The 21,886-nt window shown below is 42.2% G+C and overlaps 1 protein-coding gene across 7 annotated transcripts in view; it reads left to right on the top strand.

Annotated features, from left to right (window-relative positions):
* The window catches only part of LOC109900647 (mRNA-capping enzyme-like), a 138,216-nt gene that overhangs the window by 44,494 nt on the left and 71,836 nt on the right, over window positions 1–21,886 (top strand). For all 7 annotated transcript variants that reach the window (XR_004211890.1, XR_004211891.1, XR_004211889.1 and 4 more), the window contains one exon: window positions 9,126–9,282. Coding sequence is in view for 2 of the 7 variants with exons in the window: in XM_020496368.2 (XP_020351957.1) it covers window positions 9,199–9,282 (84 nt within the window). In the remaining 5 variants the exon portion in view is untranslated. The remainder of the gene's footprint in view (window positions 1–9,125; window positions 9,283–21,886) is intronic.

Genomic DNA, 21,886 nt, shown 5'->3' with positions numbered 1-21,886 from the left:
CACTCCGCTAAGGAGCATTGAGCTTGATGGTCTTCTTCTCAACTGAAACTAATTATCAATTTACTGCTAATTAGTTACCTGGGCGATCATTCCCACTGACATCTATGTACAGAGAATATTTGTTATACAAGACTAAAGCTGAATCCCAAATGGCACCCTATCCTCAACATAGTACACTACCTTTGACCAGAGCCCTATGGTCCCAGTAAGGAATAGGGTACTACTCGGGACGCACGTTGATTTTGTATTCCCTGGCTTCATCCACATCACACATTTTCACTGAGCTGTGAGATTGCTGCCGTTTATTTCAGGGGGAAATGGCATATAGGCTATTAACAGATAATATTCCTACTGATGTCTAATGAACTCATAGCCGGTGCTGATGCCAATCTCAATGCTAGGCTAGCTAGGCCTTTACCAGGCAGGCTCAGAGATGAATGCGTGTGCATGAAACAGTCTGCCAGCCAGTCTGTCAGTCTCTGTTCTGTCCTAATAATAGAAAGGATGGATTCCAGGAGGATGGATTGAGGCCATTATGTGGAGTGTGTCGCCTCCTGCCGCCATCGATCAGTGGATCACACAGGGAGGGAAGTAGAGGGTCTTGGTGAAGGCAGTGGTGGGGGCTAGGAGGGAGGTGGCGGTACAGAGGTTAGCAGCGCTGTTTAGCTCCCCGAGCCATCATTAAGCGCTGCACAATTGATCCCCAGTACCCAGCCCATTATTGGCCTGCTCTATCATCCCAGTCAGACTGCCCAGCCTAGGCACCAGGCTCCACACAGAGACAGTCACAACTTATTTTGTCAAGACACAATCAATCGCCACTATTCTCTAATCGCTTGTCTGCTTTGCTGCCAGAATCATTGCTCCTTGGTCAGATCATTATTGTAGAAGACGATGTGTTCTTGAAGACAAGTGGGTTGTAATAATGATCTATCCATTTGGGCCTATGTGGCTGTAATCTTTGAAAGGAAAGGATGAGGTTACAAAGCTTAGGTTGGAGTTGTGTGCAGTAGAACAGAGTCGATTGGCTACTGTTACAGTTTGTTTGATATGGATTATCACTTCATGCTGCATTACTCTGTTACGGTACATTACCTCAACAGTCATCCTACACGATGCCACAATGCTGGTCCCTTGTCTATGACTAGGTGCCTCTCGAAAACATGACATTGCTTGACCTCAATCACCACCCGGAGACAAGGGGGAGAAAATGAAATTTTCTGCTGTTGCCAGGGGTTATGAAATAAGCCTTTTTTTCTTTTCCTGGAAAGGTCCTGTCGGTGTCTGCTCCAGAGTTAAACCATACCACTCACTGTCAGTCACCAACAGGAGAATCCAAGAGCTGTGTCATGATAAAGACACAATGGCACTGTAGATTTATCTCCATATTTAATATATTTCATCACCGTTTCTGCTTTTTGGATTTTGTAATGGAAAGACATTGACTTGAAATTAAACAGCCAATGGCCAAGTCATTTCTGCAATTGACATTATACACAGATGTCCCCCTAATGTTCCTATTGCAGTCAGGGGTGTCATTAGGTGTGGCAGAATGAAATTATGTTCTCATTGTGTAAGGCATGTGTGTTTGAGGGAACGCTCGGAGGGAGCCCGTTGCGTGGCAACCCGGTAGGACTCATTACTCTGTCGTGCCTGCTAAGGTAACTGGTCTGTGGGCGTGTGAAGCCTTGTCACCTCCAGTCCCTTCCGCCTCACCAGTCACCTGGTGGCTACAGTAAGTGGCATGGGATATCTGCTCCTGGGTATAGAGCCAGGGCTCGACCACTCAGCATACGTCACATCAGCAGCATCTTCTGGGGGGGGGGGGGGGGGTATGTCTGTCTGTCTGTCTGTTTGTCTGTGTGGGGGTGGGGTCTGTTTGTCTGTGTGTTTGTGTGGCGGGGGGGTGTAAGTCAGCCAAGGATGCAGGAAGGAATCTACAGTACCAGTCAAAGTTTGGACACCTACTCATGGACACCTTTCTTTTGAATTAGGTTACTTTCCATCTCGCATACATTTGTCATGCATGTCTCTTCCTCGCATCATTTTTGGCTTTTCTGACTACAAATAAAGTCCCATGAATGGCATATCGCTGCAGAATGCAGTGGTAGCCATGCTGGTTAACTGTGCCTTGAATTCTAAATAAATCAGACGGTGTCACCAGCAAAGCACTGCCACACCATCACACCACCTCCTCCCTGCTTCACGGTGGGAACCACACATGCAGAGATCATCCGTTCACCTACTCTGCATCTTACAAAGACACGGGGGTTGGAACCAAAAATCTCAAATTTGGACTCATCAGACCAAAGGACAGATTTACGCTGGTCTAATGTCCATTGCTCGTGTTTCCTGGCCCAACAAGTCTCTTCTTCTTATTGGTGTCCTTTAGTAGTGGTTTCTTTGCAGCAATTTGACCATGAAGGCCTGATTCACAGTCTCTGAACAGTTGATGTTGAGATGTCTGTTACTTGAACTCTATGAAGCAATTATTTGGCCTGCAATTTCTGAGGCCGGTAACTCTAATGAACTTATCCTCTGCAGCAGAGGTAACTCTTTGTCTTCCTTTCCTGTGGCGGTCCTCATGAGAGCCAGTTTCATCATAGAGCGTGATGGTTTTTTGCGACTGCACTTGAAGAAACATTTGAAGTTCTTTAAAATGTTCAGATTGACTGACCTTCATGTCTTAAGTAGTGATGGACTGTCGTTTCTCTTTGCTTATTTGAGCTGTTCTTGCCATAATATGGACTTGGTCTTTTACCAAATAGGGCTATCTTCTGCATACCAAACCTACCTTGTCACAACACAACTGATTGTCACAACACAAACGCATTGAGAAGGAACGAAATTCCACAAATTAACTTTTTACAACGCACACCTGTAAATGTAAAATGCATTCTAGGTGACTACCTCATGAAGCTGGTTTAGAGAATGGCAAGAGTTTGCAAAGCTGTCATCAAGGCAAAGGGGGGCTACTTTGAAGAATCTCAAATATTTTTGGTTACTAAATGTTATTTCATAGTTTTGGTGTCTTCCCTAATATTCTACAATGTAGAAAATAGTAAAAAATAAAGAAAGGTGTCCATGAGTAGTTGTCCAAACTTTTGACTGGTACTGTAGATTCCTTCCTGCATCCTTGGTTGACCCCCCTAAGAGCTCTTATATGATGCTCTGGATTGTGGCTTGAATAGTACTATTTCTGTATTAATGAACTCATTCCTGAGATTATAAGCGTGTTTCCTTGCTTCATTCTATGCAGCTTTTCCAATTAATTCAGTATACTGAGACGATATTTGGTTTTGGGGGGGGGGTAAATTGAATTAGGTTATTTTCTATCTTACATACATTTGCCATGCATTGATGTCTTCCTTGCATAATTTTTGGCTTTTCTGTCCATACAAATAAAGTCCCATGAAATTAATTATGATAATCGACTCCTATAGAGATTTGTACTTTGCCTGGGTCAGGTTTATGCGCTTTTCAAATTTTCAAAAGGTTCCACTTTGCATTTACCATTTTTTGAGGGAAAAACAAAATGGATAAGTAAGAACAAGGTTGGAGAAGGGTGGTCTTTCTTGCACTTGGCTACCTGGGGTGGCAGGGTAGCCTAGTGGTTAGAGCGTTGGACTAGTAACCGGAATGTTGCAAGTTCAAATTCCCGAGCTGACAAGGTACAAAACTGTCGTTCTGCCCCTGAACAGGCAGTTAACCTGCTGTTCCTAGGCCGTCATTGAAAATAAGAATTTGTTCTTAACTGACTTGCCTAGTTAAATAAAGGCAAAAAAACTCTTATAGCAGGTATACTAAACTCTGAACTGTACCTGAGCAGAGAGTCTGAAGGGAGGACTGCACATGCCCAGAATAATTGTTTTGTAGCTGTGTCACGTCGTTCTGGTTCTCTCGCCTGATGACGCATCTGACAGATGGTGTAAAACTGGTTGGCTTTGATACCAGTTGTTGCTCCAGGAACATGAAGCTCTGCTTTGAGTTGCTGTGCATTTGATTCAATTCTCACTCAAAGCTGATAAATCTTCTTAAAATAAATTAACTATACTCTCGCTTTTCGTCTCACTGTATGTTCACGTAATCCCTTCTTCCCATCATCCATTAAAAATAGCAGTAATTGTATTTGCCCCCACAAAGGTTGTGGCTTCATCCCAGATGGCACCCTATTTCCAATATAGTCTACTACTTTTGACAAGAGCCCTATGGGAACTGGTTAAATGTTGTGCACTACATAGGGAATCTGGTGCCATTTGGTACGCAGACAGGATATTAAAGAGTTGGAGACGAGCCATGTCACAGAAGCTGCTGCTGAGGTAATATACAGCTTCTGAAGAGCTTCACTTTCGCTAAAGTTGAATCAAACAGCATTGTAATTAGCCCTCACAGCAGCACTCTTGATATGTGGGGTATTATTCCCTGAGCTGCTTTATAGAAGGTTCAGTTGTTGATGGTCCTCTGTCCCTACACAGTGATGAGCTCCTCAGCTATGACTCCTGCTAGCACCGAGAGGCCCTAAATGCAGTCAGTCCATCAGTTCTTCATTTGGGTAGGTCAGTCTCCAAGCAGAAAAGTATTGAAATGACCCAAAGTATCCAATAGAGCACAGTCAGCTCCAAAAGCATACTATCGCTAACCCAACACACAACCATAAGGTCCTCCTTGATTCCCCTGCTTTACGTTAAAGACTCGGGCTCCCGAGTGGCGCAGCAGTCTAACTGCATCTCAGTTCTGGAGGCGTCACTACAGACACCCTGGTTCGAATCCAGGCTGTATCACAACTGGCTGTGATTGTGTTCCACCCTATGGGACTCCCTATTGGCCCAGCGTCGTCCGGGTTTGGCTGTTGTAAATAAGAATTTGTTCTTAACTGACTTGCCTAGTTAAATCACTTTAAAAATATATATTTATATCTCCCTGTAAGGCTCTTTTGATACCACACAATAAAGCTCTCAGAAGTGTAAAGGAAATATTCTTAATTGCCCCTGTGTTTTCCCAGCATGAAAGTATTGAACTGACCCTAAACTAGACCACATTCGGCTCACATTAGATGCAGTGTGTAGGACCAAATCCAACCCAGTACCATCAATCCCTGCCTTACATGTAAGACCTTCATCCTCCTGTAATGCTCTTTGATACCACACAAAGCTCTTGAGGAGAGGCATGGCCTTTACACAATGGTGCAGAATACACACATTGATACTTTTTTTGGTCACTTAGCAGACGCTCTTATACAGAGCAACTTACAGGAGCAAAGTGCCTTGCTCAAGGGCACGTTGACAGGTTTTTCATCTCAGCTCGGGATTCAACCCAGCAACCTTTTGGTTACTGGCCCAACCTCTTAACCGCTAGGCTACCTGCTGCCCCCTTGACCTATTCCACAATTTGTTGTGTTACAGCCTGAATTCAAAATGGATTAAATATTTTTTTTAATCGCGCCATCTACACACAATTCCCTATAATGAGAAAGTGAAATCATATTTTTTGTTAAAATTTTTGCAAATGTATTGAAAATGAATTACAAAAATATCTAATTTATTCACACCCCTGAGTCAATACATGTTATAATCACCATTGACAGCGAATACAGCTGTGAGTCTTTCTGGGTAAGTCACTAATAGCTTTGCACACCTGGATTGTACAACATTTGCCCATTATTCTTTAAAAAATTCTTCAAGCTCTGGCAAGTTGGTTATTGATCATTGATGGACAACGTTTTTGTGTGTGTGTGTTTTACCACCTTTTTCCTCTCCAATTTCATTCCTGTCTCATCGCTGCAACTCCCCAACAGGCTCAGAAGCAAAGGTCGAATCTTGCCTCCCCCCGAAACATCCACCCGCTTAACCCGGAAGCCAGCCGCACCAATGTGTCGGAGGAAACACCATTCACCTGACAACCGAGGTCAGCCTGTAGGCGCCCGGCCTTCCACAGAGTCGCTAGAGTGCAATGAGCCAAGTAAAGCCCCCTGGCCAAACCCTCCCCTAACCCAGACGACACTGGGCCAATGTTGCACCGCCCTATGGGACTCCCAATCACCGCCGGTTGGAATACAGCCCGGGATCGAACCCGGGTCTGTAGTTGACGCCTCTGCACTGCAATGCAGTGCCTTAGACCACCTCTCGGGATCCCAGACAACCATTGACTGTCTTCTTGGTAAGCAACTTCAGTGTAGATGTGGCCTTGTGTTGTAGGTTATTGTCCTGCTGAAAGGTCAATTCCTCTCCCAGTGTCTGGTGGAAAGCAGACTGAAGCAGTTTTTCCTCTAGGATTTGCCTGTGCTTAGCTCCATTCCGTTTATTTTTTATCCTGAAAACTCCCCAGTCCTTAACAATTTACAAGCATACACGTAACATGATGCAACCACCACTATGCTTGAAAATATGGAGTGGTACTCAGTGATATGTTGTATTGGATATGCCCCAAACATAACACTTTGCATTCATTATAAAAAAGTTAATTGTTTTTCCACATTACTTTAGTGCCTTATTGCAAACAGGATGCATGCTTTGTAATATTAGTATTATGTACAGCCCTTCTTCTTTTCACTCTGTCAATTAGGTTAGTATTAGTATTTTTCTGCTATCACAGCCATTAAACACTGTTTTAAAGTTACCATCGGCCTCATGGTTTCCTTCCTCCCCGGCAACTGAGTTAGGAAGGACACCTGTATCTTTGTAGTGACTGGGTGTATTTATACACTATCCATTTCATTTACTGCTCTAATTATGTTGGTAACCAGTTTATCATAATAATAAGGCACCTAGGGGTTTGATATATGGGCAATATTTCACGGCTAAGGGCTGTATCAAGGCACTCCACCATGCGTCATGCATAAGAACAGCCCTTAGTCGTGGTATATTGGCCATATACCACACATCCCCGATGTGCCTTAAACTGGTTACCAACATAATTACAGCAGTAAAAATAAATGTTTTGTCATACTCGTGGTATACGTTCTGATCTACCACGGCTGTCAGACAATCTGCATTCAGGGCTTGACCCACCCAGTTTATATCAAGGAATACATAGCTTGTGTAAAACTCAATTATAAACCCAATAGGAGTGCCTTCCAACTACTCCACCACAATTTACACTTGAAGCAGTCAGCCAGCCAGTCATGTCTTTCATTTAGCTTACCGGAATGTTACCGCAGCCAGATCAGAAAACCCACAATCAGTGTCAATGCTTTTTGCATGTAGGCTACGCTACATCAAGGCCCTATGAGAAGTCAATAGAAAGTAGAATGCTGAGTCTATGATGATGAAGAACATGAGGATGACTAGGATGATGAAGATTGTGCATAGTCTGTAATGCAGTTAACACTCAGCCTGCCAGTCAGCACCTCCAGTGGTCCACTCCTGCTAATGAGTCAATGGGGCTGGTGTTTTTAATGAAGCAGATCCAAGCAGACAAGACTGCCATCGGAAGGGGAAGGCTACTGTAGGAATTCTAATTTGTATTAGGATCCCCATTAGCTGAGGCCATATTGTCACTCTGGTGCTCTATTATTAGTACTTCATCATTTCTTTATTCTCATTCCATTTCATTCACTTTAGTGAATATTATTTTCTGTGCTATTTTCTTGCTGCAGAGTTTTGTATTCCCTTTGCTGTATGTATAACTAAGCGTTGGAATTTGAATGTAAACTTGACTTCCCGTGGACATTACAGTAACTGAGATAAGAGGATTACCTGACATGATGACTCCTTGCTGTCCCCAGTCCACCTGGCCGTGCTGCTGCTCCAGTTTCAACTGTTCTGCCTTCTTATTATTCGAACATGCTGATCATTTATGAACATTTGAACCTCTTGGCCATGTTCTGTTATAATCTACACCCGGCACAGCCAGAAGAGGACTGGCCACCCCACATATGCTCTCTCTAATTCTCTCTTTTTTCTCTCTCTCGGAGGACCTGAGCCCTAGGACCATGCCCCAGGACTACCTGACATGATGACTCCTTGCTGTCCCCAGTCCATCTGACTGTGCTGCTGCTCCAGTTTCAACTGTTCTGCCTTATTATTATACGACCATGCTGGTCATTTATGAACATTTGAACATCTTGGCCATGTTCTGTTATAATCTCCACCCGGCACAGCCAGAAGAGGACTGGCCACCCCACATAGCCTGGTTCCTCTCTAGGTTTCTTCCTAGGTTTTGGCCTTTCTAGGGAGTTTTTCCTAGCCACCGTGCTTCTACACCTGCATTGCTTGCTGTTTGGGGTTTTAGGCTGGGTTTCTGTACAGCACTTTGAGATATCAGCTGATGTACGAAGGGCTATATAAATCAATTTGATTTGATTTGATTTTGATAAGAGCCTTTATGAAGCCACTAAGATGCTGTGTTCGTTTTACTAATAAGTTGCTTCTGTCTCAGCTACATCCAGCTCCTTCCTTGGCAAATTTAGGCCTTGTAGTCCATCCTGGTTTCTGCCCGTTTTCAGGGTCGTATTCATTAGGCACCAAACGGACTGACCGTTTGGTACCTAATGAATACGACCCTGGAGTGTGGCCCTTGTGAGCCCTGAGGTTTGGGAGACGTAACATGCTACTCTGGTCTGTCTGAAGCTAAAGGCTCCTTTCCTCAGAAACTGTGTGAAAAACAGAAGTGGAGGACATTAGACGAGACCCGTTGGCATGGTGACCTCACTAAAATGTTTATTGAATATATGCTCATTGCCTGTGGCTTCTAACTGCCTTAGAGATATGATGACCCTGGGTCTAGCTATCCCAAGAGAACTCAACAATCTCTCTCTCTCCCTTTACCCCTCTATCTCTCTCGCTGTCTTTTCTCTTTCTCTGTACCTCTTTTCTCTCGCTCTCTCTCTCCATTCAGTTCATCAGTTCATGATTATTCAGACCTGTACACAGTTGCCATGGCACTGGATTGCTAGCTCGTCTCCTTGTCATATCTAGACAATCTATCAAGCGGAAGATGAGAGATTGGATTTAGTTTGAAAATATGAATATGAACCATTGAACTGTGGGGAGATATTAGCCCTACTTTGATTGACATTGCATTAGTAAGTCAGGTTTTGCATCCATTCCTTCTCAAATAAATTATGGGAACACAAAGCCTTACACGCAAAGATTATTATTGATTTGTTTGTCTGTTTGTCTTTTCAGGGTAGGCCAGTGTGATTTCAATGTTCGGCTATTGTGAAAAGAGAAAGAGATCATCTCCCCTAGGGTGGAGAAGATGAAGACGGGACAGATCGACAAGACCAAGGAGCCCTTCAGTGTCAGGAACAAGCCATTCTTCGACATCCACGCATCACGAAAGGTAACACACACAAACACACACTGTGCCAGCTCATCCCAAGTCTGAGGTGGTGGTATGACATGCTACATGTTACTAATTTGTGACTTAAAAAAAAAAAAAAAAATCCTTTTTTTTTTAAGGGGTGGAACAGCTTAATATTGTGGAAAGATTGTTGCTTCCATCAATGTAATTGTCTGCATTTCCAATCCCCCATATATTTTGGGGGTTAAATATATATATATATCCATACACAATGCATACATCTATACATACTAGAGGTCGACCGATTAATCGGAACAGCCGATTAATTAGGGCCGATTTCAAGTTTTCATAACAATCGGAAATCAATATTTTTGGGCGCGGATTTTGCAGATTTTTAATTTATTATTTATGCCAATATTTAACTAGGCAAGTCAGTTAAGAACACATTCTTTATTTTCAATGACGGCCTAGGAACAGTGGGTTAACTGCCTTGTTCAGGGGCAGAACGACAGATTTTCACCTTGTCCGCTCGGGGGATCCAATCTTGCAACCTTACAGTTAACTAGTCCAACACTCTAACCACCTGCCTCTCATTGCACTCCACGAGGACCCTGCCTGTTACGCGAATGCAGTTGAAGCCAAGGTAAGTTGCTAGCTAGCATTAAACGTATCTTATAAAAAAACAATCAATCAATCATAATCACTAGTTATAGCTAAACATGATTGATGATATTACTTGTTTATGTAGCGTGTGCTGCGTTGCATATAATCGATGCAACGCTGGGGGAGGAATTAACAAAAGCGCATTTGCGAAAAAAGCACAATCGTTGGACGACTACCTAACCATAAACACCAATGCCTTTCTTAAAATCAATACACAGAAGTATATATTTTTAAACCTACATATTTAGCTAAAAGAAATCCAGGTTAGCAGGCAATATTAACCAGGTGAAATTGTATAATTTCAGTCAGGGTATATGCAACAGTTTGGGCAGCCTGGCTCATTGCAAACTAATTTGCAAGAATTTTACGTAATTATGACATAACATTAAAGGTTGTGCAATGTAACAAGAATATTTAGACTTAGGGATGCCACCCGTTAGATAAAATACCGAACGGTTCCGTATTTCACTGAAATAATAAAAGTTTTGTTTTCGAAATGATAGTTTCCGGATTCGACCATATTAATGACCAAAGGCTCGTATTTCTGTGTGTTATTATGTTATAAGTAAGTCTATGATTTGATAGAGCAGTCTGACTGAGCGATGGTAGGCATCAGCAGGCTCGTAAGCATTCATTCAAACAGCACTTTCGTGCGTTTTGCCAGCAGCTCTTCGCAAGCACAGCGCTGTTTATGACTTCAAGCCTATCAGCCTAATGGCTGGTGTAACCGATGTGAAATGGCTAGCTAGTTAGCTGTGTGTGCGCTAATAGCGTTTCAAACGCCACTCGCTCTGAGACTTGGAGTAGTTATTCCCCTTGCTCTGCAAGGGCCGCGGCTTTTGTGGAGCGATGGGTAACGCTGCTTCGAATGTGGCTGTTTTCGATGTGTTCCTGGTTCGAGCCCAGGTAGGGGCGAGGAGAGGGACGGAAGCTATACTGTTACACTGGCAATACTATAGTGCCTATAAGAACATCCAATAGTCAAAGGTATATGAAATACAAATTATATAGAGAGAAATAGTCCTATAAATACTATATTAACTACAACCTAAAACCTCTTACCTTGGAATATTGAAGTCTCATGTTAAAAGGAACCACCAACTTTCATATGTTCTCATGTTCTGAGCAAGGAACTCAAACGTTAGCTTTTTTACATGGCACATATTGCACTTTTACTTCTCCAACACTTTGTTTTTGCATTATTTAAACCAAATTAAACATGTTTCGTTATTTTTTTGGGGCTAAATTGATTTTTATTGAAGTATTAAAATAAGTGTTCATTCAGTATTGTTGTAATTGTCATTATTACAAATACATTTTTTTTAATCGGCTGATTAATCGGTATCGGCTTTTTTGGTCCTCCAATAATTGGTATCGGCGTTGATAAATCATAATCGGTTGACCTCTAATACATACACATACCTATATAGACATACATAATTTTTTTAGAATATACCTTTATTATTTCCCGCAAACCCTACCACCCTTCCCCCAATTGCAGTAAACTAATAAACAATAACACTTAGGCTTCTACCTTCGGTTTATACATATTATACACATTTTACAGACTCAATCTTTTTTACGATAGTTATATTTAGTTTGTTTTTAGTCCTTCCTCTATTTCTGATGTCCATCCAGTTTGATTTCTATTTGTAACTGTGCTATTTCACAAAAGTTCTGAACCTATATACATTTTACAGACCCTGTATGTTTTACATTGGTTATCTTGTTATTAGTCCCACCCTTCAGCTCCATTCAACCCCTCCCATCTATCTCTTAACACCATACATTTTGGATTTCAATTTGCCATATATATTTTCAACTGTGCTGTGATGCTTGACAAAAGTACTGAGCCTTTCTATTCTCATAGCTTCTACAGATTGTAAATCAAAAATATTTTTTTTTGCTAAAATAATAATTATATTATTGATTGTTTGACTATGGCTTTTCAAATCACCCAATATTGCTATCGGCAGCGTTAGTTCTAGGCAAATGTTGCAATTCTTCATCCACTCCTGGACCTGTGACCAAAAACGAGCTACATATGGACAATACCAAAATAAAGGATCTAATGACTCTGCCTCCTCACAGCAAAATCTGCAGAGCCTAATTCGTGATTTAGTGACTCATCTAAAGTCTAATTGAAACAACAGGATAGATAAACTTCCGATGACATTTTAGTCTCCAATTGTTTTCTTACTTTGAAACAAATCTGTATTATTCATTTTGAAGTATTAATGCACTTTCATAAAGTGGTGATGGGTACATTTGCTTCCTAAGCTGTTCTACTAATTCCAGTTTCCATTGCTTGTAGTGCTTTTAGTTATTGTAGTTTGACTGCCTTCGTACCAAAGGGCTTTGTAGATGCCTCTTATCACCATTAAAAGAAAAAGTGGAATTGTCAAAGCTTTGATTTGAAAATCAACCCCTTTAATCAGTTTGAATATTTATGGTACTCTAAATAATCAACAAAAAGAAACTGTGGAAATGGCCAATGTTTCTATGGGAGTGTATTCCTGTAAAATTCACTTAATCATCTGATTGATTATTCACAAATTCCTTTTTACTATTAGTTCTATAAATAAGCAGATAACTAGATTTCTCGAATAACGACTAGATTCTTATCAGATTATACTAGTAAATCTAGTCATATTTCTTAGCAGATTATACTAGTAAATCTAGTAATATTGAGCAGCCACATCTATATTTGTGTTTGTTAGAATGCTGCTCATTTACTACAGTTTTCTGACAAGGCCAAGGACAAGTGTTTTTATTCTCCAAAAGCTATTACACCTCCCATTCAAGTCCCTGCACCCTCTGCCCTGTAATGTCTCAGCCGAAGGGTATGGTGCAATTAACTAGATCTGCACTGCGCTGGATCAGTGGGAAACTACCTCTGAGCAGCTAACCGATCGCTGCAGCTGTACATAGTCTATTGGTAAATAGCCCACCCTTTTTCACCTACCTCATCCCCATACTGTTTTTATTTATTTACTTTTCTGCTCTTTTGCACACCAATATCTCTACCTGTACATGACCATCTGATCATTCATCACTCCAGTGTTAATCTGCAAAATTGTAATTATTTGCCTACCTCCTCATGCCTTTTGCACACATTGTATATAGACTCCCCCTCTGGTTTCTACTGTGTTATTGACTTGTTAATTGTTTACTCCATGTGTAACTCTTTGTTGTATGCTCACACTGCTATGCTTTATCTTGGCCAGGTCGCAGTTGCAAATGAGAACTTGTTCTCAACTAGCCTACCTGGTTAAATAAAGGTGAAATTAAATTTAAAAAAAAAAACATTAAATGCCTGATAACAGAGTAGAGGAGAGTGAAGGTTTCTAGCAGTTCTGTCAGTCTTCACATTTCTCCCACCACTGTTCATCTGTCTCGTCTGGTCATGGCAGGAGTAGGGAACAGCCCCAGTCCCAGCTACTATCACAGATCTCTTTGTGCTGAAGCCTGTTTTTGTCCTGTATGAAATGTTAGCCATGAATGACTGGGTTACCTCCCCTGGTAACCCCTGTTTCGACTTCCAACCAGTACTATCTGAACCCTTTATGACAGATCATAGATCGCCCAGTCTCTTGTTAGCGGGATGTCGATGTCTATCTATATTGTAAACAACAGCTGGTGCATGAAATCTAATGAGTCTTGGGGTTTTGCTTGCCTGAGGTAGAGTATCTCATGATAAGCTGTAGACCACACTATTTCATTTGAGTTTTCATGTATATTCTTCGTAGCTGCCTATTTACCACCACAAACCGCACTCAATGAGCTGTATATGGCCATAAGCAAACAGGAAAACACTCATCCAGAGGCGGTGCTGTCTAGTGGCCGGGGACTTTAATGCAGGGAACTTTGATCTGTTTTACATAATTTCTACCAGCATGTTAAATGTGCAACCAGAGGGGGGAAAAACTCTTACACCACCTTTACTCCACGCACAGAGACTCATACAAAGCTCCCCCTTACCCTCCATTTGGCGACTCTGACCATAATTATATCCTCCTGATTCCTGCTTACAAGCAAAAAGCAAAGCAGGAAGCTTACTTGTTCAATAAAAAAGTGGTCAGATGAAGCAGATGCTAAGCTACAGGACTGTTTTGCTAGCACAGACTGGAATATATTCCAGGATTCTTCTGATGGCATTGAGGAGTACACCACATCAGTCACTGGCTTTGTCAATAAGTGCATTGATGAGGTCGTCCCCACAGTAACCGTACGTACATACCCCAACCAGAAGCCATTGATTACAGGAAACATTCGCACTGAGCTAAAGGGTAGAGCTGCTGCTTTCAATGAATCTTCACTGACATTTTCAACCTGTGCCCAAGAACACTAAGGTAACTTGCTTAAATGACTACCAACCCATAGCACTCACGTCTGTAGCCATTAAGTGCTTTGAAAGGCTGGTCATGGCTCACATCAACACCATTATCCCAGAAACTCTAGACACACTCCAATTTTCATACCGCCCCAACAGATCCACAGATGATGCAATCTCTATTGCACTCCACACTGCCCATTCCCACCTGGACAAAAGGAACACCTATGTGAGAATGCTATTCATTGACTACAGCTCAGCGTTCAACACCATAGTGCCCTCAAAGCTCATCACGAAGCTAAGGACCCTGGGACTAAACACCTCCCTCTGCAATTGGATCCTGGACTTCCTGATGGACCGCCCCCAAGTGGTAAGTGTAGGTAACAACACATCCAACACACTTATCCTCAACACGGGTGCCACCCCCGGGGGTGCATGCTCAGTCCCCTCCTGTATTCCCTGTTCACTCATGCCTGCATGGCCAGGCACAACTCCAACACCATCATTAAGTTTGCCGATGACACAACAGTGGTAGGCCTGATCACCAACAACGATGAGACAGCCTACATGGAGGGGGTCAGAGACCTGGCAGTGTGGTGCCAGGATAACAACCTCTCCCTCAACGTGATCTTGACAAAGGAGATGATTTTGGACTACAGGAAAAGGAGGACCGAGCACGCCCCCCTTCTCATCGACTGGGCTGTAGTGGAGCAGGTTGAGAGCTTCGAGTTCCTTGGTGTCCACTTCACCAACAAACTATCATGGTCCAAACACACCAAGACAGTTGTGAAAATGGCACAACAAAGCCTGTTCCCCCTCAGGAGACTGAAAATATTTGGCATGGGTCCTCAGATCCTGAACATGTTCTACAGCTGCACCATCGAGAGCATCCTGACTGGCTGCATCACTCCCTGTTATGGCAACTGCTCGGTCTCTGACTGCAAGGCACTACAGAGGGTAGTGCGTACGGCCCAGTACATCACCGGGGCCAAGCTTCCTGCCATCCAGGACCTCTACCAGGCGGTGTCAGGGGAAGGCCCTAAGATTGTCATAGACACCAGCCACCCTAGTCATAGACTGTTCTCTCTGCTTCCGTACGGCAAGCAGTGTAGGAGCGCCAAGTCTAGGTCCAAATGGCTTCTTAACAGCTTCTACCCCCCAAGCCATAAGACTCCAGAACAGCTAATCAAATGGCTACCCAGACTATTTGCATTGCCCCCCCCCCCCTCTTTTACACTGTTGCTACTCTGTTTATTATCTATGAATAGTCACTTTAACTCTAACTACATGTACAGTGCCTTGCGAAAGTATTCGGCCCCCTTGAACTTTGCGACCTTTTTCCACATTTCAGGCTTCAAACATAAAGATATAAAACTGTATTTTTTTGTGAAGAATCAACAACAAGTGGGACACAATCATGAAGTGGAACGACATTTATTGGATATTTCAAACTTTTTTAACAAATCAAAAACGGAAAAATTGGGCGTGCAAAATTATTCAGCCCCCTTAAGTTAATACTTTGTAGCGCCACCTTTTGCTGCGATTACAGCTGTAAGTTGCTTGGGGTATGTCTCTATCAGTTTTGCACATCGAGAGACTGAAATTTTTTCCCATTCCTCCTTGCAAAACAGCTCGAGCTCAGTGAGGTTGGATGGAGAGCATTTGTGAACAACAGTTTTCAGTTCTTTCCACAGATTCTCGATTGGATTCAGGTCTGGACTTTGACTTGGCCATTCTAACACCTGGATATGTTTATTTTTGAAACATTCCATTGTAGATTTTGCTTTATGTTTTGGATCATTGTCTTGTTGAAAGACAAATCTCCGTCCCAGTCTCAGGTCTTTTGCAGACTCCATCAGGTTTTCTTCCAGAATGGTCCTGTATTTGGCTCCATCCATCTTCCCATCAATTTTAACCATCTTCCCTGTCCCTGCTGAAGAAAAGCAGGCCCAAACCATGATGCTGCCACCACCATGTTTGACAGTGGTGATGGTGTGTTCAGGGTGATGAGCTGTGTTGCTTTTACGCCAAACATAACGTTTTGCATTGTTGCCAAAAAGTTCAATTTTGGTTTCATCTGACCAGAGCACCTTCTTCCACATGTTTGGTGTGTCTCCCAGGTGGCTTGTGGCAAACTTTAAACGACACTTTTTATGGATATCTTTAAGAAATGGCTTTCTTCTTGCCACTCTTCCATAAAGGCCAGATTTGTGCAATATACGACTGATTGTTGTCCTATGGACAGAGTCTCCCACCTCAGCTGTAGATCTCTGCAGTTCATCCAGAGTGATCATGGGCCTCTTGGCTGCATCTCTGATCAGTCTTCTCCTTGTATGAGCTGAAAGTTTAGAGGGACGGCCAGGTCTTGGTAGATTTGCAGTGGTCTGATACTCCTTCCATTTCAATATTATCGCTTGCACAGTGCTCCTTGGGATGTTTAAAGCTTGGGAAATCTTTTTGTATCCAAATCCGGCTTTAAACTTCTTCACAACAGTATCTCGGACCTGCCTGGTGTGTTCCTTGTTCTTCATGATGCTCTCTGCGCTTTTAACGGACCTCTGAGACTATCACAGTGCAGGTGCATTTATACGGAGACTTGATTACACACAGGTGGATTGTATTTATCATCATTAGTCATTTAGGTCAACATTGGATCATTCAGAGATCCTCACTGAACTTCTGGAGAGAGTTTGCTGCACTGAAAGTAAAGGGGCTGAATAATTTTGCACGCCCAATTTTTCAGTTCTTGATTTGTTAAAAAAGTTTGAAATATCCAATAAATGTCGTTCCACTTCATGATTGTGTCTCACTTGTTGTTGATACTTCACAAAAAAATCAAGTTTTATATCTTTATGTTTGAAGCCTGAAATGTGGCAAAAGGTCGCGAAGGCTGAATACTTTCGCACGGCACTGTACACATTACCTCAACTAACTGGTGCCCCCCGCACATTGACTCTGTACCGGTACACCCTGTATATAGCCTCACTACTGTTATTTTACTGCTGCTCTTTAATTATTTGTTACTTACATTTTTTTTTTGTTACACTTATTTTTCTTAAAACTGCATTGTTGGTTAAGGGCTTGTAAGTAAGCATTTCACTGTAAGGTCTACACCTGTTGTATTCGGCTCATGTGACAAATAACATTTGATTTGATTGGAATTATGCCTGCCTCACTCACTGTCTTGGTTCAGCTGCTGAGGCCATCTGCTCCAGAGCCTCTGCATACAGCCATATATCTGTTCGAGCCAACATGAAACGGGGGGGAATTGGAATCTGGTTTATTCATTCACAGTGGCGCAGCTCTCCACTTCATAGCATGTTTGCCGGAAATTCCTTCAATGATATTTCAATGAGAGGCCAAAGCTGTGTGATGGCTTTTGTCTATTGCTGTGCGGCTGGATTGTGTCCCGACTCCTGCCTCCCTCATGTTTCCAGCTCTGCTTATTTAATGTGCAATTTTCCCTTTAAATGGGACCATATTGGACTATCTATTTTATTTAGTTTGGGAAATAGTTTTGCATTAATCGCAATAGCCTGTATTTTGTTAGAATACAAAGGACTTATCGAGTCGCTCTGTTTTATTTGAGCATTTTGCAGTGAAGTGGATGGGACTGGAAAATGGACTCCTAGGAGGCAAAAAAGCATTTGCTGAGTGGACGATTAGGTTTTAGATTTGATTTGCCTTAGTTCTGGTCTAAGTTAAGGGCCCATTAACAGACTGGAGTATGAGAGAGGGTTCAGTTGGAGGCGATGGAGAGCCCTCTGGTCATTTCAAATGGCTGACAGTAGATGTGGAAAAGATCTGGACTTAATGAAGAGTGACACTGAATGCTCTTTCACACCAGCTAGATGTGCTCACTCACTGGTTTTAATTGAGCTGTGTGCTGAGGCCCCTAATAACCCCCACCCACCTTTGCACACACACTTGCGCACACACATAGCCATCTGCGGTCACGTGCTCTACATGTCAAGTGGCTCTTAAGCACACGACAGCATTGGGTCAAACTGCAAATTGGTGCAGTTGTCATTGAACTTTGTTAGCCACCACCTTACTCCATTTACTTAGCAGGTCTACAACATTATTATAGCCTGTTTGAATGGATTTGTCTGATATTGATTTGCCCAAAGCGGGAAACCATTGTCTGGTATGTGGTCGGAGTTCGAGGTTCTTATGTGTAAATTCTAGACTAAGTCATCTTTTTCCAAAAAGGGACAAAGTTCAGATTACTCTTAACAGCTCTTGGACTATTGCATTTATTGAGGAAATGTTGTTCTTCTGAAAAAGATGCCCCTTTTTAGTTGAGAAGCCCTCCTGAATTAGCCTGGCTGACAGGACCTAGGTGACTCAGCACACAGAGAGCCGTGACACTGGTCTGGGAAGGAGGCAGTTTGTTAATGCAATATTCACTCCGATATTGTGCAACGGTTTTGATTAGTTCTCTCAAGGAATGTAACGATTCACCGATAGGCATCGGTCCCCTATTCAAATGTTTAAAAGATACAAGTGCGTCAATACGCTGACCCCAAACCGATCCAAATGTAGCATGCGTTGGTCAGAAAATGTATTCAAACATTACGAATCGTTGGTTCACAATTTGTTTTTCTTGCTCATATTATATTCTACCTTATGGAAATGCCTGATATTTTATGACAATTGAAGTGTCCTCTCCTTCAGTGTCGATCTGCATGTAACTGTGTTGACAGTCATTGATCTGCAAGTCATTTTGTATGCCGAACAACCCAGGCAATATCAGTAGCTTAGTCAAACTGCCCAGCTTCGTGCACTGCACCTTCAGCATTCAAATGCTAAAATGGCTTGCGTGATATTAGGCTTTATTATTTGAGTGACAACCTATGTAATTTTCTAGGTTATTGTTATCTATGCGTTGTTGTGATTTAGCAGAATAAAAGTGAGCTACCGGAGACAACTTTCATCTGGCTATACCTGCTTGTGTACCTGTTGAACGGGGCTTACAATAGATTTTTATTTTGATCAGCAATAGTTTTGGTAGTTTTGCTTTAAACAGTCAGGGTATATGGTAATGGTTAGATATGCAGGGTAAAATTGATAATTTCATAATGAGGACAGCAATAACTTTTACGAGGCACACTGCATTGCCGAAGTGAGCGGAGAAGAAAAGATCGCTCCATTAAAAATATCCAAATGGTCAAAACCTTTCGATTTTGAGATTGAGTAAGAAATCTAAAGTTGTGCTATATATTCATTGGCTATGTCATAGCTAATTTGTAAACGGTAAATATTGATACATTACTAGCTCAAACACAAAAATGACAAGTTAATTAGTGGGTGATGGTGATTTCAGAACCAAAGTGGGGGGACAAAAAACACAAGCTACATTGTCCCCCCCTAATCTGATCGGTGGTAGATGTCTAGTCTCTTTTATGACCCTAATCTGATAGTGGTAGATGTCTAGTCTCTTTTATGGCCCTAATCTGATAGTGGTAGTGGGGTGGTAGATGCCTCGTCTTCCTGTATCATATCGGAGCCCATGTGTCTACGATACATATGTATCGAATCGTCTTCAAAGAGAAAGATCCATATCCCTAGTCCTCTCAAATATATATTTTTCCCTCAGGCTTACAGACTTCTCATTGTTTGGATTTGAAAATCAAACCTTTCTAATGGAAGGGGGCGGCGCTCAGGGGCTGTGATTGGGTGTTTGTGAGGAGAGACAACCAGTAAAAGCGCTTAATATTAGGCTATGTAGCATAATTATTCTGCCTGATGGTGTTTTTTCTGTGGCTGAATGTAATGTACCCAGATTTAATGACGTGATTGGTCATCTTTCCATGCCTTTCCCACCAGTCTAGTATCCACGCCTCAACACTGCCACCAATTAGTTCAATTCACTGTTTAATTTGATCATTAAAGCAGTGTGATCAGTATCAGAAAACCTTGACCTTTAACCCCTACAATAACACTAGCTTAATGCTACCTAAGTGGAATGGTTCTTCAAAACTGCGGTGTTTCTTATGGCCGGCATCGAGAAACGACTTTCAAGCCGAAAGCAAGGGAACAGATGGATTTCTTCCTGCCAGCGAGCCATTCTCATCTTGGAAATGGGATACCTGTTTATCTGCAATTGAATTTTCTTAGGGACCTAAAATGTGGGCCTAGTTCATTTTCCTACTTTATGAGATTAGTTTATTTTCGCCGAATCAGACGTATGGTGGAGGACTAGAATAAAGCTAAGGTGATATATTGACTGCTGGGAGAATTGGACTTTAAAAGAGAGTTAACTGGGGGACGACTGAAGAATGCAATTTCTATCTCTGGGGGCGTACCCCAAAGCACTCATTTGTTTTCTGTGAGGAGCTATGAGTCACAAACTGCAGTCATGTATCTGTGTTGCACCATGAAAGAGCCACTTTCACACTTCTTATGCAGCACTATGGAATTACCTCAACTCTTTTGTGAGGACCTTGTACTGACTGTGTTAGTGATTGGGGTTCAGTTTAAACTCCCATCCCTCCTTGTCAGTTCAATGCCTTATCTCAACACAACAGATACATAATTTGTACCTGGGCTTGGTAGCTGTTCTGGGCCCGGGCTAGTGTTGCTGACTGTCAAAGGGAATTCAAAAAGGCAGACTAAAGGAGAGTAAACCCGGTCTTAACTGTGTGATTCCTTAGCGGAGCAATCGATGGCTGTCTATCAGTCTGCCTCCTGTCCTTGCTAGGCAGGCTCACAGACTTGCTACCGCCCACCTAGCATTGCCCACCTAGCACCGCCCCCTTGCCCGTCTGCCCTCCAGCAGCTCAAGGTGAACGTGGTGGGGACCGGGGAGGGAGACGCAGTCGGTGTTTTGTGTGTGTGTAACTGCATCATGCTTGTCAATGGAAAGTGTTCTGTCCTTCCCTTATCTAGGTAGGCCTATGTTAAACAATTTCAAGATCTTGTCCGGAGTGCCATTTTTGAATCAGAAGTTTTAGTAAATGTTTTGCTTTTGTGTGCATGTTAACAATACTAAGGTATTTTCCAGATTGCCATCTTTGAATCAGAAGATTTCAACAATGTTCAGTGTGCCATTTCGTATACTCCATCGTTACTGAAGTAATTTGCGTTGCAATGAAATTATATTTAGCCTAATTACAAATGAGTTGCAGATGAAACCCCTGCTTCCCCTTATCGATATTCAATTCCTTGCAAACCATAGAAGCATGTAATCATTGATTCGCTTGCAGCAAACTCTTAAAGCAAATCCTAAAAAAAACTGGTCTGTTTTCCTCCACAGTCTTGCACAATCTTCTCCTATATTAAAATGTAGAGACTTGGTCTGATAACTAGAAGGCCATACACAACACAACCAATAGAACAGAGAATGTTGTGTTGACACTGCCTTAGAACAGGGGTCTTCAACCTTTTCTTGCCCAGGGACCTCCCCCCAGGCAAATCAGGACCAAGGGGCCCCCATCATACATTAACACAATTATTATTCACTTTTTCTCAGGTGAATAATAATGGCAAGGAGAAGTAATCAACATTTTAAAATGAATAGATTTGGTATATAGTTTTTCATTATTTTGACCTCATCAGCCACAATCTAATTGGAAGAGGAAGTGTAAACTCTAACATAGCCTATTAGCTAGACGGGTAACTCCAAACACATTTTTGCTAAGAGCA

This window comes from Oncorhynchus kisutch, linkage group LG12 (assembly GCF_002021735.2).
Source record: "Oncorhynchus kisutch isolate 150728-3 linkage group LG12, Okis_V2, whole genome shotgun sequence".
NCBI lineage: Eukaryota > Metazoa > Chordata > Actinopteri > Salmoniformes > Salmonidae > Oncorhynchus > Oncorhynchus kisutch.
The sequence above is the reverse complement of the archived record's forward strand: the minus strand, read 5'-3'. Positions and strand labels throughout refer to the sequence as shown.